The sequence below is a fragment of the Phalacrocorax carbo genome, chromosome 1, assembly GCF_963921805.1.
Source record: "Phalacrocorax carbo chromosome 1, bPhaCar2.1, whole genome shotgun sequence".
In the NCBI taxonomy this organism is placed as follows: domain Eukaryota; kingdom Metazoa; phylum Chordata; class Aves; order Suliformes; family Phalacrocoracidae; genus Phalacrocorax; species Phalacrocorax carbo.
The window spans coordinates 25,784,331-25,812,326 of NC_087513.1; the positions used below are offsets into that span (position 1 = coordinate 25,784,331).

The 27,996-nt window shown below is 39.6% G+C and overlaps 1 protein-coding gene across 4 annotated transcripts in view; it reads right to left on the reverse strand.

Annotated features, from left to right (window-relative positions):
- PTPRZ1 (protein tyrosine phosphatase receptor type Z1) overlaps positions 1 to 27,996 on the reverse strand; it is a 146,032-nt gene that overhangs the window by 59,925 nt on the left and 58,111 nt on the right. For all 4 annotated transcript variants that reach the window (XM_064446512.1, XM_064446531.1, XM_064446522.1 and 1 more), the window contains exons 3-6: positions 6,554 to 6,733; positions 4,531 to 4,682; positions 2,976 to 3,071; positions 2,651 to 2,717 (exon numbers count right to left, since the gene is read on the reverse strand). In XM_064446512.1, the coding sequence (XP_064302582.1) occupies positions 2,651 to 2,717; positions 2,976 to 3,071; positions 4,531 to 4,682; positions 6,554 to 6,733 (495 nt within the window). The remainder of the gene's footprint in view (positions 1 to 2,650; positions 2,718 to 2,975; positions 3,072 to 4,530; positions 4,683 to 6,553; positions 6,734 to 27,996) is intronic.

Below are 27,996 nucleotides of genomic sequence, written 5' to 3' on the forward strand. Positions count from 1 at the left end.
CAGTGAAAAACTGTAATAGCTCTACACAACATAGAAGAGGATTCAAAGACGTCCTCCAGGAGAGTACGACCATCCTGTTAATCGCCCTGTGAAAATAATATAATGTCTTTCAGGTCAGCAGTTTACTGGGTACCCTGTCAGCTGGAAGCATGCATGAGGAATTGCTGGTAGTTCATCCACAGAAAGCTAAGTTTGTGCTGGTATGGCAGTAGGGCCCAGCACCCAAAATTGGCAGAAATGGTACCAACTTCTTCAAGGCAGATTTTTTTCAGTCTGTGACAATTATGAATCTTGTGACAATTATCTACCTTACTGTCTGGTGTATCCAAAATAATACCTGTATTTACAACTTGGAATAATGTAGATCCTTGTATACTTTATTTTAATCCAAAATTACTGATTTTAAATTTCTCCCTATTTAATAAATTTCACTTATGAATATAGAATCATATCAGCACAGAAACATTTAGGTTGGAAAAGACCTTTGAGATTGTCAAGTTCAACCATTAACCTACCACTGCCAAGTCCACCACTAAACCATGGCCCTAAGCACCACATTGACACATCTTTTAAATACCTCCAGGGATGGTGACTCACCCACTTCCCTGGGCACACTGTTCCAATGCTTGATAATCCTTTTGGTGAAGAAATTTTTCCTAATCTTCAATCTAAACCTCCCCTGGTGCAACTTGAGGCCATTTAGTCTCATCCTATTGCTAGTGACTTGGGAGAAGAGACCAACACCCACCTCACTACATCCTTCTTCCAGGTAGTTGTAGAGAGCAATAAGGTCTCCCCTCAGCCTCCTTTTCTCCAGGCTAAACAACCCCAGTTCCCTCAACCTCTTCTCTCCAGGCCTTTCACCAGCTTCATTGCTCTTCTGTGGACATGCTCCAGCAATTCAATGTCCTTCTTGGACTGAGGGGCCTAAAGCTGAACACAGTACTCGAGGTGCAGCCTCACCAGTGCCGAGTACAGGGGCACCATCACCTCCCTGCTCCCGCTGGCCACACTATTCCTGATACAAGCCAGGATGCTGTTGGCCTTCTTGGCCACCTGGGCACACTGCTGGCTCATGTGCAGCTGATTGTCAATGAACACCCCCAGGTCCTTCTCCGCCGGGCAGCTTTCCAGCCACTCTTCCCCAGGCCTGTAGTGTTGCATGGGGTTGTTGTGTCCCAAGTGCAGGACCCGGCACTTGGCCTTCTTAAACCTTATACTACTGGCCTCAGCCCATCGATTCATCCCATCCAGGTCCCTCTGCAGAGCCTTCCTACCCTTGAGCAGATCCACACTCCCGCCCAATTTGGCATTGCCTGCAACCTTGCTGAGGGTGCACTCGAATTCTTGTCCAGATCATTGATAAAGATATTAAACACAATTTGTTTTAATGAATTTTCAGACTGTGCACTAACTTTTGGGATTACAGATATGTTACTTTTTAAGACCTGAACAGACTTATGGCCTGTATTTTTCTTCATAATTCCTTAAAAATTTGGTGAGAGCAGCAAATAATGTTAACAGCTTATTACAAATCATTGATGCTTTTCTTCTGAATAGTGACTGTTCCACTGAGTTAAGGTTTAAGAGCCGGCTCCTCCCCTCTCTCATATCCATGTTTCATGAAAGGGGAACATTTAGCAGTGTCAGACAAAGTCCATCCTTCTATTTCTCCTGTCAACATGTTAATCAACCTTCAGGCAGAAGCCATCATCGCTAGCTGGTATGTGTCTAGTTAACACATTCTTCCTTCAGTAAAAATATATGGCCAGTCCATTTTATGTAGGTGCTTGGGGACACAAAACTTTTCATTTATAGTAAGAATCCTGCTATACATTTTGCAACTTTGGATTTTAAAATGCCCTTTAACGTGATTGACAGCCTAGATTCTAAAATCAAACACCTACAAAGCATGATTAGAAATGGAGAGTTTGTCCGCAAGGAATAGGACTGCTCCTCTGCAGAGCTTGAGAACTTGGCAACTAGGATTCAAATAAGTACAATACAGATATGACTGACAAGGACAGATCATGTACATTGCCGACAAGGATAGATTGTGTGCTATTCACTTTTCTTCAGGAGGAGCAACTTGATTTAGTCATGACCTGAATTTTCAGAGCTTATTTGCATTTTATTCAAGAAAATGATATGCTACTCATTGAAGTGCCATGTAGTGGCTGTATCTTGAATCTTGCTGCTGATAGTTTTACAGCTCCTTCCAAGGCTGTAGAACAGTATCTGCCTTGATGTATCACTCGTTCTCCTTTGTGTTTCATAGAAGATGGCACACAAGGATAATGAACCTTAACTGCTTTATATTTCCCCCTCCTCTGTCTTTGTAATTTATGAAAGTTGCTTCCTTTTATATTTATTGAATGGTGTTTGTTTTCTGGAGAATAACAGTGTCAAACTTTTGAAAGCTTTTAAAATACTGGCGTAATAGCTTTTTACACTTTCAACCTATTGATTTTAAGGGGTTTTACAAAGCTTAAACTCTCTAGCCTATCCAGATGACTTTTGTTGTTTCTAACACAATAGACATGGCTGAGCTCTAGAGAACTGTGCCCCCTGATGTCGTTAAGGTTTCATAATTACACTGAAATGGAATTTAGTCTAATCAGTAATCAATAAAACATGGAGGCAGACTTACCAAAACGACTAACACTATCTACTCCATTAATGATTGGATTATAATCCGGATTATCTTCTACTCCAATCTGTTAAAAAGAAATTGTAATTTTTTAACAGTACACATTTCATGTAAAGAATTGGAAGTTGCAGCTTACCACCAAAATTATAGATGACTTAAAGCAGAGCAAACGTATTTTGCCCATTTGCTTTTCTGTAAGAATAAATTAGAAAGATACATGCAAATTTTGAACTCAGTGCTCACACATTAGAACGAGATAAATTAATTTTGAACATTTGCCGTGTTTCAAAGCTTGCTTAATGACACGAAGATATACTTTGTTTACCTCAAACAAAATTGATAAAGCTCTCAACTTTCCATTTCCTTTAATTGCCTCTTCAAAATTTGTAAACTGATCTGCATCATAGCAGTAGATTTGCATCTGCAAATAAAAATATATTCAAATGTTATATATACAAAAAGTTTTAAAAATTAAACAATGCAGCTATTTATATTCCCATTTTGAGAAAAAATTTCCAAGCAATAAATTTAATTACAAATATATCGATTTTTTTATCTCTCTCGCATTATCTGAAGATGGAATTAATCAGCTGTTAGCTGTCTGAAAATGACCTCTCCTGGAAAACTAGCAGTTATGCAGGTGTTATCCTTTCAAGGAGCATAATGCTCTCCATGGATAATACAGCAAGCTGAGATAGTTTGCTGATACTGGACATCTAACCTAGAGTACTCAGGTGAGACAAATCTTGAAATCAGTGGTAAAACATGAATAATAAGACAAGATGTCTCTCCTGCATCTGCCTTACAGTCAGTGTAGAGAAGTATTCGTAATAAAAGACTATCAGGTATTTTGTGCCCACATTTGAGTTTTGTCACGGGCACTGGGTTTGTTGCACCCCTTCTTTGCTTTCTCTGGATGCAGCTGGGAAATTTCCCCCAGTGCCAGGTCACCCACGTGAATGGGGGAGTGTCCTGCTCCTCCTAGCTTTTCATGTGATGATGTCTAAAGAGAATATTCTCTTCAATGCCTTGGCAGGACAGGTGGAGTATGAGAGGGAATTTTTAAATGGCTAATGAGGTAAAGCAAGTGATGCTTCCCAGGGAAAGCTCCTGGCTCACAGCTCTCCACAGACTATAGGACCTCCTTGGCTCTGTTGCTTTGCTCTGACATAAAAGACCGAAGTGCTTGGAGTGAGGAGCAGCATCTCCTCACATCTTTTTAACTGGAAAATGATCACAATGCCATGTTGAGGGTTGCAAGTCTGGTCTGCAGAGCACCCTCGTGGATGTCAGTGAGAGCTGCTCCTCTCCTCCACCCCACCCCTGTGCTATTCTGCCAAACCATCCAGGGGTATGCTGGCCTGGCTGCCTGTGGATGTGGCTGCACCCAGGACCTGCTCTCACATGGTGGCTCCTGACATGCTGCTGCTGCCAGCTCTTTCTAGCCCAGGAACATGGGCCGCACTTTGTCTTGGTAAGGCCCAGCAGCTTCCATGGGCTCTCAGCAAAGCCCCAGCTTTGAAAAGTCCATTTACACTTTAAACAACTGAGTGCTGTGGAATATGATGGGCCATATGACAGGCCAAACTTGTAAGAACTCAACTGTTAGCGGGAGCTTGAACTTTGTCAGATTAACAGAACCGACTTCTAATGTCATCTTAGAAGACATGCAAAAATGCAGTTTAGACATTCTCAACATGCCACAGAATAACGTCTTACACTGCCCTTCTAAAATGCATCATTTAAATATTAATAATTTGGATTTAAGTGAATGATTATATTCGCAAATAGACTTTAATCAAGTGATAAACAAAGGTATTTAGTAAACAGTATTACTTTTTGCAGAATGTCAAATCGTCAAAATATATTCTGTACTTTACCTCAAGAGGAAATTTTTGTCCTTCTAAACTATGTTCTGATCCGTCTGATGACACGTTGCATTTTCCCCAGTGAAAAGTGATCTTGCTTGCTTTGAATATGGTGTCTAATCCACCTCCACTTACGTAATACTCATTTGTCAGGTTAATTTCCACTGCACAAAGAGAGAGGGGAGGGGGGAAAAAGTAGGGTCAATATAAAAGCCAGCCAAGGCATCTATGACTCATATTTCAGTATTAGGTGCTAAAGGGTAAATATGGTACGCTTATTTCCCTGTATTTCATAAGCAATTTGACAGGAAATTGGTTATTTAAAGTAAGAAAGAGGTGTGATTATTCACTATTAGCATGGAGAAATATGTTTCATTTCACGCTGCAATTCATAAAATAGTCATCTAATGAAGTGCACTATTATATTGGTCTCCTGCTGCCTGAAACTAGCCACAGAACTATGCTAAAAAGCTCAGAAAACTGGCTTAGCCACCAACCTGACTGAGAAAAGAAATTCCTGAAACACATAGCTTCCTGAAACCACCTGTGCTTTTAACAAAAATGAAAATACACCCCATCCATTATTATCATAATTCTAGATGGAAATCATGAGGCAACACAAGAAAAGAAAATTTCAGCCAGTTCCTACGAGGACTGTCCTGTCTGTGAGGCCTCTTAGCTATGGAGTGGTCTTCCATGGGAGAGGGTGATTACAGGCCTTCAGCTGGACACAGGTGTACACAAACCGTAGATGGGACTCAATATTTGTCTTGGAGGGAATGAGCAGGGGGAATAGACCAAAGCCCCACGTTTGGCTTTCCCACCTCCAGTGATTCTGAATTGTTTGACCTCTTACTAAAACAGCACTACTGGAGTTCAGTTTCATTACACTCCTTTCCTCAAAACCTTGAAGACAATTTTAAGTGCAGAGCTTAGCAGTCCCTTTTATAATATCTGAACTGTAGATGAGGAAAAGCTCAGTTCACTTTTATGGACTTGAAAGAAAGTTTCCTCAGGGGTCTCTTGAAAAGACGTATGCACTACTTATCTCAGCTAGTAGAGCAAGAGGGAAGTAAGTGCTTTGTGGAGTAGTATGTAGGAAGTACATGATGGGGCCAAGAACAGAAATTAGGAACAATGACACTAAAATAACATAAAACAACATAAAGTTAAATTAAATTACATTTAATTAAATAACATAAAATACAATGTAATAAAATAAAAAGGCTGGTCTAGGGGTTCCTCTGGAACTGGTAGATGGTCAGCAACAGTTGTTAACAGATTCCTTCCTCCATACCTATGCCTGACACAAGAAACAGTACTTTCAACAAGCAGCTTCTAGTTATTGATACCCTGGATTTATAAGTGGTTGCAAAAAGATTTGTCTGACAATGTAAATGCCACCATAAACTTCTTTTATAGCTGGGAGAAACAGGTACTTGTAAGCATAAACCACTTCTTTCTAAAACATGTTTTTAAGATAGGTAAGGCAAATTGTACCATAAAAGGACCTATTTCTCTTCGACTGTAGAAGTCGTCTAAGCGAGTAATTCAGATGCAAGCGTCCACATTATAGGTGTCTATGTGTAGATGAGATTAATCCCATCCTGAGTTTTCTGAAACCACAGCTCATCCATGAAGTGCTTCCAGATGAGTAGGTAATTTATTCATACTTTTAAAAAATAATTTTTGTATACTTGTTACAGATTCTAGATATGTAGTAATAATTATCATTATTTCATTGCAAATGCTAAATTACTGTTTAGCTTCAATGAAGTGCTCATGTTGGGATGATAGTAACGATGTGATTGCTTTGGCTCTATCTGTCTGTGCACATAATTTTCATTTGTGTGATTTGTCTATTATGCTTGGCTATCGTCATCACCTGTTTTTTTTATTTAATGGATAAATTCAGAATGCACCAGCTAAGGAAAAGTGAAATGAAGATGTTTCATTAAAGATCCTTGATTGATTGTCTGTCCTATATCACTTTTCTGACCTCACTTAACTCCAAACATGAAATCTGACTTTTAACCTGTTTTGCCAGTGTTGCGAATGAAAGTATCTTCCAAAGTTTCCTTTTCCCATCCATGGAATTTAAGTTTCTTCAGATTCACATTTACTTGGGTAAGATCTTCATCAATATTAATAGGAGATTGTTTGGCACCATTGCAGGCTGAATATTTCTTTCCCCAGTTCTTTTGGTTCAAAGTTCCTAGAAATCAAAACATTTGGGGTAAATACATTTAAAATTTAAACTGTGACCCATATATTTTTTAACATGGAAAAGTTAAAACGCAGTTTGCGATCTGTGATCAGAGTACCTGCCCTTCTTTTAGGCCTCATCTGTAGCAATACTTAGCACACCTACCATTGCATCCTCCCTCCAATAGTTAAGTCACTTTTTGACCATTTTAGACATCATACATACACGTTTATGAATCTCTAGAGAGAGCAGAAAACAACAAAAAACCCCTTACACACAATATACAGAAATAATAAATAAAAAGGGGGGGTGGAGGGCTTTCGTGAAAGAAATCGGCATTCAAAAAACCTTGGGTATTACTGCAAAACTCTCCTTTCCAAATAACTCTTTTAATCATATTAATGTCATTAACATTCCTTCTGCCCAATGAAGTCAGCCGTCTAATAAGATTTTTAAATAACTACAAGTAATAAGATCTTTGAAAAAAATCCTTACACAGAGGGAAAAAGGTAAAGTGATTCTACCCGGAAAAAGGAAAAAGGTTAGTGATGCTCTGGCCGGAAAGCCTGGCTGTATGGCCCGTGGAAGGCCATGCACACACACTCTAGCTGGCTCCCGTTGCAGCTGCTGGGCGAGAGCGGCCAGGAGGTCCTTTGCTGCAGCGGGGCACCTTCTCCAGGGTGCAGGGGCTGCGTGGCACTTCACTGTGGCCGGTTCAGACACAGACAACATGGAAACAGACAGCATGTCCTTCACCAAAGACTTTATTATTTTCCATAAGAAATGCTCAAGTACTCTACAGATCAGTGTGAGGGGTTAGCAGCTGCTCTGAGAATCTTTTGTTTATATAATATAGTAATATAAATACTATGATATTTTGTGTATGTTTATGTGTTTGCATACATATAAATATTTTTCCTGACAGGGAATTCTGGTAACACTTCAAAGGGCTAATTAAAACCAAGATTTAGCATAGACCTAAGCAGAGACCTAAGAAAATATAATTGCTTCAGTTAGCTTCCCACTTACTAGTAGTTAAGAGCTAATATTAGTGCATCCAATGCACACATTTGACACATCGAAATGAGCCAGTGCTCATTTGCAGGCTGCTGTGCTACATCCAAGACTTTCAGTGGAAGATTTGCTATACTGTACTGCAGGCAAGGACAGCCTTCATATTGCACTCAGAAAACTCAGAGGGGGAGAAGAGATGCAGCCAGCCCTGTAACCATGACAATAGGCAGTAATACAAGATGCTCATCTGGATAGCTAGCTACCTAGAAACAAACCTGAGCTAAATTATTGAACAAATATCGAGTCAAGCCAGTTACCAATATCACCTTGCAGCATCAGAAGCACTGCAGGTCAGATGGTACATAAACCCATTTACTCCTTGCAAACAGCAACATAAGAAACCGTTAGGCACAACAGCCAAGCAAACCAAAATGAGTTTAAGTCACGAGGTTATGAATCTGAATATCTTGCAGGTGGGGATTAGAGCCCTAGACTGAGCCAGCATTGGTCCCCTTGGGAAGAACACACAGGGTAAGCTTCCAGCTCCTCCTCAAATCACGCTTATCCCGGACATCAGCTGTCAGTTGTAGTTTATCACCTGGGCAAGTAATGCAATATCGTGATTTCTAATGTGCTTTTAATAAGAGAAGAGTGGCTAATATTTCACCTTCTCATTCAAAAACTTCCCTTAAGAAATTCTAAGCCCAAGTCTCTGGTCTGAGAATCTGCTCAGATCTTCTATAGTGAATTTTCTAACAAATATTGAAGGCTTTTAAAACCAAGAAAGCCATTTTTTTTTAAATATATATTAGAATAATTAACTTTTAAACAAAAAAGCCTCCAAACAGGGTCAGACAGGACAGAAATAACAATTCTTGGCTTGCCCCATGCATCCTTGCAGACAGGCCCTTGTTTCCAGGTCTGCTCGTAGCCAGCTTGGTGATTTTTCAAGCTGCTGCAAACTCTTTGGAGCCCTCCACTGCTCTCTCAAAGTCTCTGCCAGTTTGGGCTGGGCTGGCTGCCCATGGCCATCCCTTGGAGCTAAGGGTGTGCTGCCTGCTCTGTTTCTCTTGCTTCTTCCTTTTGCCACAGCCCAAGACTTCCCCAGGCTCCTGCTGTTGCCCCAAGGCAGTAGAAATCTCCTTTCTCTTTCCATTGACATACCCACTCCCATTGCTCACCTGCAGTCTTGTCTTCAGATCACCGTCACAAATCTTTTCCCAACACACATTTCCCTTATTCTGCTCTTTCCACCACTGGCATTAGAATGAACTGAAAATACAACCCTTTTCTCTCTCCCACTAGTGTACTTTTGGGTACTTTCTTCCATGCTTCTTTTGATGAATAACATTGTCCCATTTTTGCATCTTCCCTTTAAATTCCTTACTATCCACTGTCACGTTCAATAAAAACAAATACAATAAAATTCGAGAAACTATAATCTCCTTCCAACTTCATAGTTTCACATTTTGTGGTTTTGTTATCCTTTTGTTATCCTCTGACTTGGTAGTTGTTATGTGTGCCTCAATGTGTAATATAACAAGTTCCTAGTGTGAAGCTAATGATAACAATAGTAAACTTAGCTCACCCCAGAAGACAGTGTTGTGCCAACACTGTAATCCATCACAACATCCTGAGCCAGGGCATGCAGAGTTACATAGGATGCTGGCGGTAGGCAGTATGGCAATGCTGTGGCCTGACCGAGGAAGTTTGTTCTTTCACTCTGCATGTGAAGCTTTTCATAAGAATTGCCAGAAAGAAATGAGGGAAATTAGAAGGCTTGGTGAGATGAAGAACACTATTTTCTGTCTCCCAGAAAGGCTTCAAACCTATGAGATGAGCTTGCTAAAAAAGATTTGATAATGTTCTGCCTTTTCTCTATGTAGAAACAAAGGCAATTCAGCCAAGCAAGTGATTATAATAAAAAGATTCTCCTTTCATAAAGAACTTTGATTTTTACACCTTACTGAAATCTTACAGCATCTATAAATCTTTATGCCCCAAATAAAGTTTTAGAAAGAGATTTTAATGTAAATTCATATTGCCATACACTCACCAACAGCCATGGTAGGAAGCTGATCTATGTATATTATGTATGAAAAAGCTGCAAATACTGTTTCAGCTACTCTCTGGTTGACAAAAAGAAAAATATCTATCCTTTCTGTATGAATGCTAGCTTGAAGTCAACCAAGAATAAACGAAAAAAAAAAAAAGTATTTCATGGTTGAAGAGGACAAGAGATAAGACTTCCAGCTAGGACAAATTAACTGTATGCTCCAAATTAATGTTCCTGCTGGCAAATCTGAATAGGTATTTGACAACTTTTAATCAGTTTTCTTCTTTGTGGTCCAGCAGCTGCTGTAGCTGAAAAAGCTATATAAGCAAAGGACACCATTAGTGCTTACAATTGCAGAAGTACAAGTGATCTCAGCACTGAGGAACACAGGCAATGTGGAAGCTCTCTTTCTAAGGTAAAAATGATATTGAGCTCAGTAATGAGGAACAAAATCTGTGTGCATTTTGCATGTCAAGAGGAAAATCACTCTTGCATAACTACTGAGAAGTTGTAGCATTGATCAAAAGCTATGGAATGAAATGTACAGGAGATCAATGGCAGGCTTTGGCCTGGGGCAGGAGCATGGGGAATTCCAGAAGGAACTGGAGTTCAGTCACGATGATCCAAATTACATTTGAGCAGCAAAATACATGTTTATGTATAAATGCTGCAAATGCTGGAGCAGATAATAGTTGTGTCTCTATCAGCAAGTAGCGCAGACCAATACGAGTGGATTTATAGAGTGAAACAGTTGGGACTGAGGACCAGATGTCCATACCATATGTTTTTCAGAAGGTTTTTACCTCAGCCTAGCTCTGCCTGGTCCCATGGGCTGAATGCCCATCGGCTGCTGAAGTGCATTGGGTACGTTCCTGCAGCACATCTCCTGTTTAACATCAGCTGAGGTGAATCCATGTCACGCACCGTGAGACAACCCTTCCTTGTGAACCAAAGCTTGGCAAGTAGGGAGCAGCCAGGAAGTTTGCTTCAGAAGTCCACACCCGATCTGAACTAAAGCATTAACATAAATGCAGCCAGTGCAGGCAGCAGGTGGTGAAACTGCTGCAGTTTACATGACTTGCAGAAAGTCAAAGTAAAAGCGAAAGAACCAAATGTTTTTAAACAAGAGCAGATTGGTTTATTGTAGGTGTTATGATGGAAATTATAAATCAAAGCAGTGCCAGCCATTTTGAAAAATATTGTCGAAACTGATCTTTGAAAATGAATTCCTCCAAACTGTGCTTTGGAAATCTGAGGAGATTAAAAATGTGCACGATACATCTTAAAAGAGTGCACAGAGGAAGCAATGTTTGTCAAAGCCGTCAGCTCTGAAGAAGTAACTCACAATTCACAATGAATGAAAATGAGCCTGAACACAATAGATTACAAGATAATGGAAGACTGCTTATACCATAACCTTTACCACTCTTGCCCAGGGCAGAATGTCGAAAAGAAAATTTTCCTACCCTGTCTTTCTAGGAAATGTTCATACCTAACTCTGCTCCTCATCCTTAGCCCCACTGATCCCGTTCCTGCAACAAGCATCCAATCTGCATTTCATCCACTGCTGTCTTTAGATGATCTGGCCCACAAGATATTACTGCACTTCTGTCTTTTATAAAAATATTGAAAGAAAAGCATCTGTCAAAGAACTCTCTGTGTGTCAGTACCCTATGCAAGCAGAAAGAGTGAGCAGGGCTGAAGACAAGCTGTGAAACTGGGTGGGCTGTGGTCCTCCCCGCAGCTCGCCAGGAGACGGGTTTCTGAGCGCGCTCACACACTACTACATGCACGTCTGCAGGACTGTAAACCTTCATTATGAGTACTGCTGTTTACTACCATGTATCAGTACTGGCTGAATGTAATATACAGTTTACAAAAAATGGAAGATATCTTTTTAAATCAATGGGAAAATATACATAAAGAACTTAAAACGTAAACCTTAAATCTAATGAATGGGATTCTGAATACCTGAAACAGTCTGCATTTCTTCTTTGTACTGAATATGGATGTAGTTTCTGAAGAAATACGATCTTAAAAATAACGCTTTGGGTTTTATGGGATTAAATAACGATGTCAGAAAATTGCATTAGTAAGGAGATGTTTTACTTGGAAAATTCTACTTCCCAGCACTTCACTTCAGTAACTGTTGTTTTGACATCACAGAGTTTGCATTCTTAGCTCTTATTAGGATCATGTTTCTCATGAATGGGCATACTCCTAGCATGTGCTCCCTCAGGAATTATAAGAAGCTCTAGCTTTAACGACAGTTACAGAAAAAGAAATGCTTTAAATATTGGTGAAGAAGCCATACTTCCTTCACAAGTGTAAGCTTTGAAACACAGGGAGGTTAACATCATCACTGTTAGATATCTACTGTTAGACCGAAAGAGGGATACAGTATAAGACCATGTAAGTTTTAGGCTCTAACCAGTTAGAGTATAAACACTGCTTCTCAAACTGGCAATAACGGGCAGTACAGAAATAATCATAGGTCTCATTCAGGTTTTCCATTGCTCCTACCTCATTTATTATCTCATGATTTAAACTGATGTGAACCCTAGGGTTTATGTTATAGATGAAAGACAGCAGAAAAGAGAGATGGATTCTCTACCCCTACTTAGTTTCTGCCTCTCCATTTTTCATCAGCTTTTGCTTTCACAATGATATAATTACTTTTATAAATATAGATTGGACACATGAAGTATATCCCCTCTGTGTGGACTGATAATAACGGATTTGCCTTATCAAAAATATTATTGACTTGCTACTTTGAACTGTTAAGGGATTTCAAGGTTTTCTTTTTGAGAGCAAACACATTTTATCTAAGACATGAGAAATCAGAAGTAAGGCCATGAAAAGATATGGGTGCTTATACTGGGCCAAGATTTATATTTAGAGGTCCAATCGCTACTGCTCTGAACACCAAACTGTGTGCTATTCTGTTTTTTTTTTCCTCTTTATTTCTGCTTCACTGTTTAGATAGTATGTCTGAACTGGGTGAACAGAGGAGGTGGAGATCAACAAACCTCAGGATGCTTCATACCATTACCATTAATAGCTGCACCGTTTAGCTTATTAGCAGAAGTTGCACAATGCACTCTCTAATCCTCCAAGGCAGAAGAATGATTTCAGTTCACATTCTGGATGAGTGCACTACTGGCCCAAAGAGAGAAGCACTGACAGTTCTAATCCTGTGAATGCTACCATAGCTTGTATTGCAAAGGCCATGACAAAACATATTGCATACTAGGAAAACATTTTGGTCTTCGAAAAAACAGAAGGTTTAAGTTTTACACACTACTGAGTAGAAGACAACTTTTCTGCTTCATCTTGATCTTCATTCAAAATCCAAGGATTTTTGGGTTTTGTGTTTTCCCCTTCCAAAAGCCTGCATTAGCCCTGCAGCCTGTTCATGATCAGCCTCATAAAGTTTATAAAAATTCTTCAGATTGGAAAAACCCAGACTTCAATGGGTGAAATTACTTGTCAGGACAGAGTCACAACTACAGAGAAGGAGTTTTGTCTTCCAGGTTTGGGCTTAGCCAACTATTATGCCCGTCTCAGTGATTTAATTGCTAGTTGGTTTTCCAAGACAGGATTGCTTGCCAATGTCTAGGTCAAGTGTTCAAAAACTAAATTATACTGGTTATGTTAAAGACAGAGTAACCAGATGGCCACTCCAAAAGACTTTAATAACATTTAAACCCTCAAAGTTCAACACTAATAAAGTAACTTGCTTTTAAATGAGCAGGAGCCAAATATATTTATCCCACGGATTTTTTTGGCACATGTACAGTGACAGAGAAATGAATGTAATACATTTTCTTACTGTAGGGTGTAATATTTCAAACAAAGCAAACAGAATCAACAAAAAATTCTGGTTGCTTTGCAACTAGATGTATTCAGGCAAGCCAAAACATCCAATCTGTTATTTTGTTTAGTACCTTATTTGTTATTTTTGTACCTAAGTACAAACTTAGTACCTAACTACATCGTATTCTGTGTATTGTGTATATGTGCACACAAAAAAGAAAATACTGCAGAAACACAGACAAACATGGACGTTTCCTGAGGAGAATACCCCAAAAGATGGCTCAGCAGTAACCTGTCTTCGGCTGAACTCTGGTATGTTCATCTTCTCTGTTCTCATCTAAAATGTGTTGGACCACTTACCCCTTATTAAAATCTATCTTAGAAGATGAGTCAGGAAAATTCTGATGAAACATTTTGTTATCTTCAGATTATTGGATCTTTCATCTTTTGTTTATTTATTTGAACATAAACTTTATGCTTCCTTCACATCTATGGTCACTGAGACATTGCTCAATAAAATAACCAAAAAGCAACCGAGTGAGAAAAATATTTTGTTTTTTCACTTCATCCCCACAGAAAAAAAAAATCAGATAGAATAAACTACAGTTGTTGAGACACAATCAAAAGCTGTAATCAGTATTATTAATACAGTGGCTGTCTGGTGATTTTTCTTCCTGGGACTCAGTCTGATAATGATTCATAGTCAGACTAAGTGAATTACTGAGCAAAACACGTAGGAGGATAAATGCCAATGGACAGCTTTCTTTCAATATAGCAACTGTTTGCTGTTCCTCTTCTTCTTTCATTCCCTGATAAATCAGGCCATTGCAGGCTAGTTAGAAAATATATAATCAAACACTTCTATGCCAGAGAAATACAGATTATTGCTGATGCTCCATTTGCAGTGCTCTCAATGGGATAGCTGTTTAGACTAGGAGAAGGATTATGGGAGAAACTCAGTCAACCTTTTAAGATAATTCTTTTCTATTATTCTTATCCCATTGCTCCTGAATTTGCATATAAGTGCTGCTGGAGAATCATGTAGCAATATATAATGAAAACTTGCCAAGTAATTTTTTATAATTAATGTAGTGTTAAGATCTAAGCTATATTTTTCAAGTAAGTATTAAGGAAGGAAATTTGGTACAGTGCCAAATGGGAAAATGTCCAGTAAAAAAGAAACACATTCTTTCTCCTGCTTTTATTTAATTTTTGACAATATGTAAAGCCCTAACTGGAAGCCCTGAAATCTTCTGAACCTTGCTTTGAGGAATTCAGGTTGTAGCAATGATTTCCTTTACCTTTAGTAACACTTCAGCTCATGAAACTGAATAGAACAGTGTTGAGAGACAAAGATCATTCCAAGACGATGGAAAACTGAACTGGAATACATGGAGCTGACTCACTTTTAGGCTAAGAAATAGGCAATGCCTTTTGGCCAGCACTGAGGAACACGGCCTACGATTTCATTTCATATACCCTTCAGCTGCACTTTTCTTCATGCTGGATATCATAGAATTAGCTGTCAATTTTCTGTCATGGCAACGTCAAAGGCCAGTTTGTCTTCCACTAGAAGAGGACTCCCCACCTGTTTTTGAGCAGTTCGGCATACTGTTATTAAAGAAGGACGAATAAAATGGGATGATCACAGGCTTTGTCCTCTAAAGCTACCCTGATCTGTAAAATAAAAGCAACAGCTTTCCAACACGGTACATCCCCATCACAGTTCAGCTGTACTTCCTGGAAGTAAAGCTTACTCCCAATTTACAGCTACTGCACAGACAACAAGTCAATGTATATCATCTTTCTGTTGGTGAACACGGGCATAAATGAAGCTTAGGGAGGTATCTCCCTCTACCCCGTAACATGCAGCTACCATTCTATTAGAAATGCAACGGCTGCATGTGACGAAAATTGTGCAGACTCAAAGCTTGCACCAATTTTAAACAGACCAAAAAAATGCACTTTAAAGTATCATCAGCTGGAGCAAAGAAAGAGGAAGCAATAATCTACTTCAAGTGCAGCATTTCGCATCTGTCTGATAAGTGATAGCTGATGTAGTCCCAGGAGATGAGCACAATGAAACCCATCTTCAACAGCAAGAAACCTAATTTTTACCAGAGTACAGATCACCATCTAAGTCTAATGAATTGCACTGCAACAGCCTCTGCTTTTCACTCCCCATTACTACAAGGTAGACTCTGCTGTATTTTAGAAATCATCTTGGGTGGCAGAACAAGGTACTCAGTACAGAAACAAAACGCAACAATGAATTTAAAAAGAGAACATGTAATTTCCTCCTTCTCAGCTTCTCAACAGATCTTACAATATTGGCTTTCACTGAGAAAATCAACATGGTCTCCTTTTCTCTCCTGTTGTGGTATGACCCCCCTCCTTCCCCCACTCCACTTTCCCCCTTCCCTCTTTCCTTCTTCCTTCCTTTCCTCCCTTTTTCCCCTCTTTCTGCCCTCTGTCCTGGACCGTTAAATGTTAATGAGCAGTCTGTTTAGTTCCATGAAAAGTCCTGTGATGGTGTACCGCAGGGGCACTATTTCCTGTTACCAAACACATGAATTATTGTATTGTTATCATCTAGGAAAATAACTTCTGTCAGTACTACCCTATCTACAAGAATAATACATCTCATAAAGGCCACAGTCATAAGTTCTGAACCAAAGCCTCCTGAAGTATATGAATAAATCTCAAGTAGGTTCTCTGGGCTTTGGATCAGATTGGCTGTGCATACATAAGAAAATCACTACTAAACAACATTAGTGAAACCTTGGATGCAAAAATTCCACAAATAGCCATGAAAAAAAGCTGGCATTTATCCTTGAATAGCAAAAAGGCATTTATATTAACTATGAAGAATAACATAAAGATCCTGAAAAGCAAGTACGAGACAGAAATAAACTAAAGCAAGACAAATATAAGGATAAAAGACTACTGGATTATATCACTGCCAGTCAGTCACAGCAGCAGCCGGCAGATATATTACCCTAATGTCCAAAAGAACATAGAAGTAATTCTGGTTCTTTGCTCCCCAGGTTCTCATTTTTACACACCTTCAGTGTTTATAAAATGAAGCTCCTACATAACTCCAGAAGAATAACACCATAGGAAAGTGGGATTTCTTTATAGCATCTTTTAGCAGGATTTGGTAACACACTTCTGTGGGAATATCAATACATACTATGTTTGCATAATGGTAACGATAGGAGGTGATGGGCAGGAATTTGCTATATAGTATTATATTGAGCCATATGGATTTCTTACACAGAGCTATACTTGTATGTATGCTTATCTACGCAATTTCTTACCATTTTTTACTTCAGAAAACCAATTCTAATTCACAAAAACGCTCTTCAGCAAGGACTTTGACTGCAATAGCAAAAACTTTGTCTTTCCCTCCCCCCACAAATGAAAGAAAATCCTTCAAAAAATGTTAAAACTCAAACCCCTCCTAACATTCCAGAAACCTTCCTGCACTAATGGTATTACTTTATTTGGACTAAGTATAATTTCAGTGTTACCATTATGTTTCCATTTTGTCCATAGTCTTTGTAATGGGTACTTTCAGAACTGCCATAGCAATGTCAGTGGATGTATATGACTCTTCCTCTGATAATATTCCATGTTAAATTTAAAAGATACTATTATGTCTTTTTTTGAGACTATCATATCCTCAAAAACACTCTTTACCAACTCTTTTACTGAGTGAGGTTTTACCCAGCTCTGACGTGATAACAGCATTATATAAATTATGTGGTAGATTTTTCTTCCAAATATTTCTTCCACAAACATGTTGCGCTAATCCTTTTTTTACCTTTGCAGATCTATAAAAAGGCCTAACCAGTTTTTAAAATCTTTTGGTATTATGAACTTTTAAAGTCACTTTCAATGCTAAGTAGTTATTCTTAAGAGTGCATAGCTGAAAGCTATTGAGCAGTAGGTGTAACTCACCTCAGATGGGGAACTCACTGTCCATTAATAGCATTTACTTTCACAGCTTTTCCATTCCATCCTACAGTGGAAACTGTTTGAAATGAGGATGGAAGCAGCATTAACTGCTACACAGGCACACACTTAATTCATGCGTTTCTGGGCAATTGTGGTCTCACATCTATCTCAGTCAGCCAGTAAGTTCATGTCCCTCTGTGAGTCTTGTGGTGATAAAACTGGCCTAAAATACCTGGCTACTGCTAGAAGCACTGCTTTCTACTTCATATTTTCTGAAGCTAAGAATTAATTCATTGCACTGCTTGTATTAAGAAAGCAATAGAAACTGGTGTAACCTACTCCCTCTGAGCCAAAAGTTCATAGCTGTGATTCCAGGTTACATATCAATATTGCTTTAAATTCATTAAACTCTTTAATAGCTTAATACTACTTTTTTTTCCCCACCTATGGCTAATACACAGAATAATCAACTTTCATGAAGATTTGTGTCATAATTTTTCTTTTTCTTTTCCCTGTGGAGAAAAAAAAAATCTTTCATTTCTACACATAGGAAAGTGGAAGAGGATCAGAAAAGCACATTACTTCTTTTCTTTACATTTTTGCCAGGGATCTGACAAGTAGGGTATTTTTTACCTCCTGCAAATATAGTCTTTATTTCTTCTTATTAAGTAGACCATTCAAGGAGAAAGAGATCTAGCATACTTTATGACAGTTGGTTAATTTAAAGGCATGTTTCTTGATTCATTTATCTGCTTTAAGCAGGAAGTTACTATGGCAGAAACAGGAGGAACACATGATATTCCTGACACATTAACATCATCTAACCATCAAACCTCTCCCCAGTGCAGAGGAGCAATTATCTTCTGCCATGGAGTTATGCTATCATTCACATAAAGGAAATAAGCCAGTTCTAAGAGGGGATTGGATGCACACAAGTGACTTCCGTACCAAGTAAGCCCAAGTATTCAAGAATCCCAGTGCTTCTAGATTTGTGGAGGGCCTCTATACAAGCAATGTAAGTTTTAGTTAAATTTTATCTACTGCTGCTTCTCCTTTCCTTTTCCCTCTTGGTGGAAAGTATCACTTTTATGCTCAGGAAAAAAATTATGCTACCCTAAACATGTTTTCTTGAATGTAAATGTTATTTTGTTAGCTGATCTTGAAAAACGCACTTACAATTACTGAATTGCTCCAGAGTAAAAGTTTGCTGACAAGAATCGTCTCTGTTCAGTCTGCAAGGAATTAGACAGCCATAACAAAAAACAGGTCTGTAAGTTGTTAGGACAAAATCTCCCCAATACATGCCTACTGTGCAAATAATTGAAACGTAGTTAACCAAGCTCAAGAGACCAAGCCACATCAGAGTTCACACGTTCCCAAATTTTCACCAAAAGCTCCCTAAACACTCTGTTACTGCCTGTGCCCTGAGGCACTGTCAGTTTGACTAAGCTGAGCAACCAAAATCGCAGCACATTTTGGATTCACAGTCATCCCTCGCCATGATCTCCCAAGGCACGGACCTAGCTGGCACGCACCTAGTGACCTCAGACTGTGCAGCCAACAGCACCAAGATGAAAGTAAAGCCCTCCAGCTGTTCCTCCTGCCATTCAAGAACATTCAAGTGGATGCTTATTTTACTACAATATCCCAGCAGCTACAGCCAGGCAGTGTATTTGGGACAACAGGAGTTAAGTACCCTCCTCAGGCAAAAAAAAAAAAACAAAAACCCCCCATATTTTGCATTTTCCATGGCAAGGTCTGAGGATATTGAAAAGGCAAGAAGTCCTCTTCACTCACCCCACTGTGATATGGTCAGGCTAAAAATTCAAGAATCACTGGGTCATAAGAAGATAAGGGGGGAAAGTTGATTTTGTAGCCCAGCAGCTGAAGCATTCAGCAGGGAAAGGGTAGGGATGACACAAATGGGCTGAGACAGGCACCTTTCTGCTAACGGGTGAATTCTGAGGCAAGTAACTCCCCCTTGTGTTGTTTAGGCACCTCATGTAGGTGCCTAACCTTGAATTGAGAATTTAAGAGAAGATATATGTCCTCTATGATCCCTCAGTCATCAGTACTTTTACGAGACGTGCTAAACCTTTGTGCACTTGAGAAGTCTACACAGCAAATTACTGCAAAATAACTCCCACATTTCAAATTTGCACCTTAGATTATTCCATATGTAACTTCCACTGGCATGTATAAACCCTAAATCATAGTGTAATTTTTCTATAGTATTTCTCTGGTGCTTTGGTTCTCATTTGAACTAGGCCTCAGTCTCACAACCTGATCCATGTGGACAGCCAGCTATTCTGGTACTGGTGGCCACAGAACACCTTGTATTTCATTAGTCTGTTCATATAAATAGATGATATTTCTGTGGCAAATCAAACCCCACTATTATTAAAGCAATTAGAGCAAGTAATTGTTACAAATAATTGAGTATAATGAATTTCTGGTTGTTTTATATTTGCTATTCCAGCACAATGGCTAGTGTTTGTGATATGGTATTTAGTACCAAACAGCACTGCATTCATTAAGAGATTTCTGACACAGTTCCATAATGTTGACCAGTCTATACCAAATGATGATGTTTAATTCCTATATTCTCAAACAAGAAACTCAGACTGAATATAAAAAAAGATAACCAGCAAAATCAGAGAAGAAAAGCTCACCTACGTTATGCGAAGTATAAACCAACCACTTACTGTTTAAAAACTTTTTTTTTCTGGAAGAACTTCCCGTGTGCTTACCATGTGCACTCTACACCATAGTGTATGTTGTCACAGTCTCCCAGTGCTCTCATTCCTTGAGGACCCGTGTATGACTCCTCCCTAACCGGGTAGCTGTGGATGACTAATGCAGGCATTGATTGCAGCTGGGGTGGAAAGTGTGGCAAGAGATTATAATGGTAAAAGAGAAGATACAAGGCCAAGTTTCTAGTTAAGGCATATCACACAGGCAAGGCATACTAGAGCCCAAGTACTGAATCTATATCTCTTGGTATAGTTTTGAAGATATGAAAAGATTAGTCTCACTCATGAACTACTTGCATGACATTTACACAGAAATTACATTCTGAAGGGGCTGATCAAAAAACCCTGTAGGTGAATTATATGATTCTTCTGCATCAATTCCAAGATATGGAATAATATATTACATTAGAAAAAGGTGGGAGCTCGGGGGTGGGAAAGCAAGGCAAAAACACTATGTAAATGAAAGTTTCTGAGAAAATGCAGACAGCTTCTTGCATATGTAATTGTGAACTCTTTTTAAAATAATTTCTCTCTGCTGTAGGTAGCAACCTTTCCCTTCATGAGAATCGGCTTTATCTTGGAATAATAACCAGAATCTCTTGTTTCCAGTACAGCCTACCTCCCTGTGGGGAAACATCAGATCTAGAAGACTCAGTGAGTGGAGTTTCCATGGAATTGTTTCTGCAAAGAAAAGACGTTTTTGACTTCACAGAAAATACTGCCAGTCTGCAACTGTGAGTCACAAGAGATCTGCTGAAAATGAGGTTTTTTCTATATTGCCTTTTTACTTTTGCTAATGTCCTGTCACACCGCAGTTCTGACAAATAATTCCTTGACTGCTGGTAGTCTTCAAAACCCTTATTCTGTGGAGACTTGCCATACAAACTTACATTGAGATTCACTCACCCTTGTCATCTCTTAGCTTGCCATGTTCTTGCATTTCCTTCCTTCTCCAGTTTAGTAATGATCTGTCTTTTATGTGAGACTCTTACTTAGAATCACAGAACCACAGAATGGTCAAGGGTGTAAGGAACCTCTTGAGGTCATTGTCCAACCCTCCTGCTCAAACAAGGTCATCTACAGCCAGCTGCCCAGGACCATATTTAGACTCTTTTTTAATACCTCCAAGGATGGAGACTCCTTACCCTCCCTGGGCAACCTGTGCCAGTCCTCGGTCACCCTCACAGGTAAAAAGTGTTTCCTGATGTTCAGAGGGAACTTCCTGTCTTTCAGTTTGTGCCCATCGCTTTCACTAAACTCTCTCCAGTATGTCTGTGTCTCTCTTGTACTGGGGAGCTCAGAACTAGATGCCGCACTCCAGCTGTGGCCTCACGAGTGCTGAGTGGAGGGGAAGGATCACCTCCCTTGACCTGCTGGCAACACTTCTCCTAATGCAACCCTGGATACCATTAACCTTTTTTTTTTTTTTTTTTGCAGCAAGGGCACACCGTTGGCGCAAGTTCAACTTGGGGCCCTCCAGGACTCCCAGGTCCTTTTCTGCAAAGCTGCTTTCCAGCTGGTTGGCCTCCAGCCTGTACCGGTGCCTGGGGCTGTTCCTCCCCAGGTGTACGACTTTGGACTTTCCCTTGTGGATGAGATTCCTGGAAGCCCATTTCTCCAGCCTGCTGAGGTCCCTCAGCACTCCTCCCACTTTTATATCAGCAGCAAACTTGCTGAGGGTACACTCTGCCCCATCACCTAGATCACTGATGAAGATATACAGTAATACTGTTTTCCCACTTTCCTGGACCCTGTAAAGAAAAAATAATATGGACTTGTGAAACCAAGTCAGAAAGAAAACCTCTTCCCCAGAGCTGCATAACCTATACCAGAGCTTAGAGCTCCTGGGGCATTACAAGTGTTCTCCATGGCCATCCTGGGCACTCCATCTCATTTATGGGATCCACAAAACCTGGGGATGAGCTGTGCATACTACTCCACAGGTTGGAAAATTATACTTCATGACCAGTAAGCGGAGCCTGAAGAGCGCTGTCCTTGCCAGGCTCTGAGCTGTCAACCTATAATATCACTGCCACCCCACCAAAGCAGAATACTGATGGGCACTGTGAGGGACTCATGATACTAGCATTCAGTCTCACATCAAGGAGGGATTTTGTTGATAATTGTGTCCTTGTCTCACTTCTTAGCTGAGCAGAATTTAATTAAAACACATTTCCTGAGAACATTTGATCACTGTTCAAATAATCTTCAGTTTGCAGGCACAGAGTACTAAGGGAGCTTTACTCCCTGCCCTTGCACACTCTGCGTTCCCGTGCCATTTGACTTGACTGCAGCTGTATATCTGCATAAACTCACCCCTTCAGATTAGGTATGACAAGTCCCTGTTCCGTAATAAGTAGAGCCCATCGAAAGACTGTAAAGCATGATCTTGCCTTTAATTTGGTAGATAATTTAATTCAGTATTAATTCAGTATTAGGAATCTTAGTTGCATAAAATAAATATTGCCATTACGCATACCACAATGGTTCCCTTGTTAATGCTGCTGCTGCTGATTGCTAAAAATTTGGCAGCTGCATTTCTCCAGATGTGCTCTTAACTGGCCATTTAGGATGGAGAATTTCCATCCTCTGCCTTATACTGTTTTATAGTTCTCATCCTTGTACATACTGGGCATTTGATGGAGCATAAATATGTAAGATCTTACTCTATTTTAATGGATTTTGAAAACAAAATGCTTCTTTACAAATACTCCAGGAAACAAAGTGACACCAGCAGTGCAGTGCTGTCTCCTTTGTATCTGGCCAGGACTAAAATGGTGGTAGCTGACATTGAAAACAAATTTACCAATTTTCAGCTGTGTTGGTCTAATGAGTGCTTAAGAGATACCTTATGAGGGAGCTAAAGAAAGGAAGAACTTGCATTCAAGAGGGGCGATTAGTGTTGTGGGTTCCTGTGACGCATTAACTTGACAGCCATGCACAAGTCAACAGCATTTTTGTTCTCTCCTCTCTACTGGGGGTATTGTTTCAAAGAGGGTCATCGGTTTGCAAGTCTGGCATCTACTTACATTGTTTAAAAATCTTACAAGACCCCCATTAGAATAATGGGTCATGACATGTATTTCCTAATTTGCTGTGTGATATAACTACTGTGGACAACTATAATCATACTCCAACTGCTGCTTTAGAAAGAGTTTTTTAAAAAATTGCTCAACTGATCTGAGATGTAATCTGCGTCTGTGATGGTATAAACAATATGTCCTGTGGGATGACAGCATTAATATTTTATTAATAACCTCTTGCACAGCCTCCTACATGAGCTGTGGAATGTAAAAACAATCTTCATTGAAGCAGAAGATGAAAAATACGAAGTGGGTATATAAATAACCTTTAAGAAACATTTAGCCATTTCAACATTTCATAAGCTGCATTTCTGCTTAAGATTTTGGCTTTTAAACTGCAGGTTTGCTGCCCTGCATAGAGTTTAAAGGATGCTTGCTAACAACTTGAAGCCTGGTCAGTCATTTTCAAGAAAATCAGATTACTTGGTTTGAGGAATCACATTTGTCAGCCTTTGAGGTTTGAAGATCACATCGCCTATTCTTAAAGGATTTATTTTTCCTGAGCATCCTTATCCTATAGTTTCATTCAAAAAAAGGAGGAAACAGAGGGAAAATGCCCTGAAGTTTTTGGCCATCTCTCTGTGGCAGTGCACAGGCTTAATGCAACACATCTAGTGCATTTGATGAAATACACTACGCAGCCGAAGGTGAAAGGACTTGCAGGGGGAGATCCACTGTTCATAAAATTAAGCACCTCTCTCTCTTCACTGGCTATATTGAAGGCAGGCACCTTTCAAAGGGCAGTCCAATCTGTCTAGTTCAATTGTGTCTCTCTTAATTGTAATGGGGATGATGGCCACAGATAACATACTACTGCTTCTGCACTAGTGGTTAGAGCACTGGGTGAGGAAGCAGTGACTTAATTCTTGGGTTTATTCTTCCTGAAGGAGTTATGCCAAGACATTAGGAAAAGGCTTAGCCAGTAAAAGAGAGAAGTGGCCGTCCTTTCCAAGGCTGGGCTGCTGTGGCCTCTGGGCAGCAACAGACCTCAGCTCCCAAGGTGACAAGGATCCCGACTTTCACCTTGTGGATATTGCATTTAGTGGAGGAGAAGGAGGGCAAGGGAACAGCCTGAAGCCTGGTCTCTCCTTCTAGGTCTGTTTTTTGCCTTTCATTCAGGAACAAGCTAATTTGAGAGGTGGGGAAGCTGCATGTGGAACCTCAGTTCCAGTGAGCTGCGCTAATTTGCAGGAAAATTGCCCCATAGTGCAGGATGAAGAAAGGAGCTGTAGGAGGTTGAGTAGAGTAGTTACGGTTCATGTAGGAGCCTACAACTTTGGAGACTATAGGTTGTAAACTTTGGAGTGTGTAAAATAGAGAGTCCAAATAGGTAAAAAGAAATCTGAATGTATTTCAAAAGGGCATTTTAAGGGAAAAGTATTGTTTGACAGTATATTTCATTTCACTTTAACTAATTAATACTAGTGGATGCTTCCTTTGAAAACAAATACCCAGCCAGTGATACTTGAGCCTGATGAACATGATATTCAATGCACTTATGCAGAGAGAGACAGCCCTGCTCCTCATACACACCAGTACTTCTGTACTCTGCTTCCAGAAAAAAGCCAATGATTTCTGACAACTAGAATAGCCACTTCATGGGTTATAGAAAGATGTCAGAGGGAAGAAAGATGTTTGGGAAATGACAGAGACATTTTTTCCCTGACTGCATTTCTGTCTTTAAATCAAGCAAGTGTATAAGCCTGTAAATTGCAGTGTCTTCAGTTCCCAGTAACCTCAAGGGGCTGCTTAGCTAGAATCAAGTCCTAAATGTGTGTATTATTATATCTTAGGTTCAAAGAGCATCTACTTAAATGTACTCCTATTATGAGCCAGTTTATTATAAAAGCACATACAAAAATTATGCAATTATGTGATTGCTCTGGGCTGCTCAGCAAACAAAAAGTAGTTTGTGTTTTAAAGAACATATACAAAAGGGTGATGAGGATATGCAGGTGCAAGCCTGACATTTATAAAAGTGATTACAACTGTTTTTTCTAGATGTGCTATTGCTGGGTTGGTTTTGTTTGTAACTATTCCATCTCTAGGCATATATTCTGTCTCCATTATGCGGTATCATTATGACACACAAAAGAAACCTAACATTATCCTCCCAGGGACACAGATTCATCATACACCACGGTGCAGTCACCTCTGGGAATATTATAAGGGACTCATCAGCTAGGCAGAAAGCAAAAAAGTGTGACATGAAGGGAACTGATTCACCAAGGACAAATGCACGAGCACCAAAGATGCACTGTGCTGCTTGAAGGAAGCCATGAAGGTGTTCTGAGACAGCATAATGGCAAAAGCTGATTTCTCATATTATCACATTGATGTAAAACGTGAACGGTAGGACAAATACAGAGCATCCACTGGAAGCCATTAGTTGGGTGAACAGGTAATGCTGCATGGCTGAATTGCTACGGCGGGACTGCTAAAGGCTTGATGAAACGACAGGCTCCGCTAGTCCGAACTGCATGCACAAACACAGAGGAGGCTAAAAGCAGTACGAATGTAGAATATCTGACCCTTGGGCTGCTCCAACAAGAAAGTCAGCAGGTTCCAGCTGCTGACAGTCCAGCTGGTCAGAGCTGCTCAGCAGCACAAGAAAGAAAGCACTGCCAGCCCTCAGTGCTCTACTATAAAGAGCTTTACCCTCAGACAGAAGCAATGAGCATGCATGACTGCAGGCTTGCAGTAGTCCAAGAGACAGAAAATGAAATCAATTTAATCTCAAATTGGCTGTAATAAATGTCCAAAGAAAAGCAAAACAAATGAATTTGCGTGTCAAAATGGGATCTGAAAGCTTTGGAATAGTAAGTGATTGATAAAACAGAGTTACAAGAAATCTTCCATGTCAAATTTGAATTGTAGATGCAAATCAGACAAGCCCTCGAAACAAGTCTGAGCAGCTTAAGAAGTTACTGCCCTCACACAGAAGTTTCTGCCTCATTGGATTCTACTGTATTTCCATTCAAAATAATTACAGTAGTCTAAATCACCCAGATAACATTAAATTAATTCAACACATATTTTATGTCAGGACATGGTGGTAAGGGCTTGCCCCAGAAACATTTGCCCTAGACAGAAAGTGAGTTGATAAAATAAAAGTTATCTCACCCTTCCAGGTTCCAGATCCAAAACGAAGACATATTAAGGCTTTCAGAGAAAAGACTGCCATTTTTTTTTTTCAAAAGAGAGAAGTTATACTTTTTTCTGGGTCTCCTTATAAAAAACACCTTTTTGTCTGGAATGCTCCCTGCAGTCCTCCCTCCCACAGCCTCAAACAGTCAAAAATGGGCAAATGACCTAGCATAGAAAATAATTTTCTTAGACAAATGGTTGATGATAACAAAGTAGTAAAGGACTGAAAACCTGGGTAACTTCAGGAGAGGTTGGTAGTATTTTCTTTGTCTATGCAACAACACATACACTAGGTGCCGTTTGAAAGACGATTAAATTGGGTCTTAAGTTGCCCCAAGGCATCACATGTGTAAGACTGAAAGGTCATCTGGGTCCTCTCCTTCATTACAGGATCTGATATAATTAGATTCTCCCCCACTAATGCTTGTCTTTCCCATTTTTTTCAGAAAGCTTCAATGAGAGGGATTCCACAGCCTTCCTAAGCAACCTGAGTTTAGCTATTCTCACAGTTAGTTTTTCCTAATATTGCACCTAGACCTTCTTTTCTGCAAATTAAACTGATTCATCCTTGTCACTTCAGTGGAATGGAGAGCAACTGATCACTTTATAACAACCTTAAATATTTGAAGACTGTTATCTTAACTCCCTTTTCTATACTAACTTATTTCCTTCAGGATTTTTCCAAGGAGTTTGGGCTTTCTTAGACTCCCATGATGCATTTTGCTTCTTCTCTGGGCCTTCTCTCAATTTGTCACTGTCTTTCCTACAAGTGTGCAGCCCAAGGATGAATACAGAAATACAGCTGAGACCTTCCTAGTGACAAGTAGAGCAGAATAATTGCCTCCCATGCCTTATACAGCATTCCTGTTAATTCACCTCAAAATGGGATTGTCTTTTTTTGCAACAACAGCATATTGTTAATTCAGATACAATTATAGCTATAAAATTGCATATATAATTATAGCCATATAGCCACCTAACTAGACAGTCCCCATTTTGCATCCATATGCTTGATTTTCTGTCCCAATTGTTTTGTGCTTACTGTTACCATTGTATTGACAAATTCTATTTGATTGATTTGAGAACATTTCTCCAATTCATCAAGCTCATTTTGAATTCTGATTACGTCACCCAAAATTCTTGGAACTTCCAGCATGGTGTCCTCCATGAGTCTGCAAATGCCCTCTCTTTCTTCTGTCATCTGAGATATTAGTGAAAATACTGAAGAATATCACATCCAGGAAGCAGCTGTGTTGGATATATCTTGATAGGCTTTATGAAATTACTTTATATTCTCACATTACCATTAAGTTTGTAAAAGTCTCCATCATTCTTGGTTGTGAAGAAAAAGCTATATTTGCATGCATTAATTTGGAGCTGGTACTACCATAGACTGAAACAATAGCTCTGGAAAGTGTAAACTGAGCCATTCATCTTAGTGAG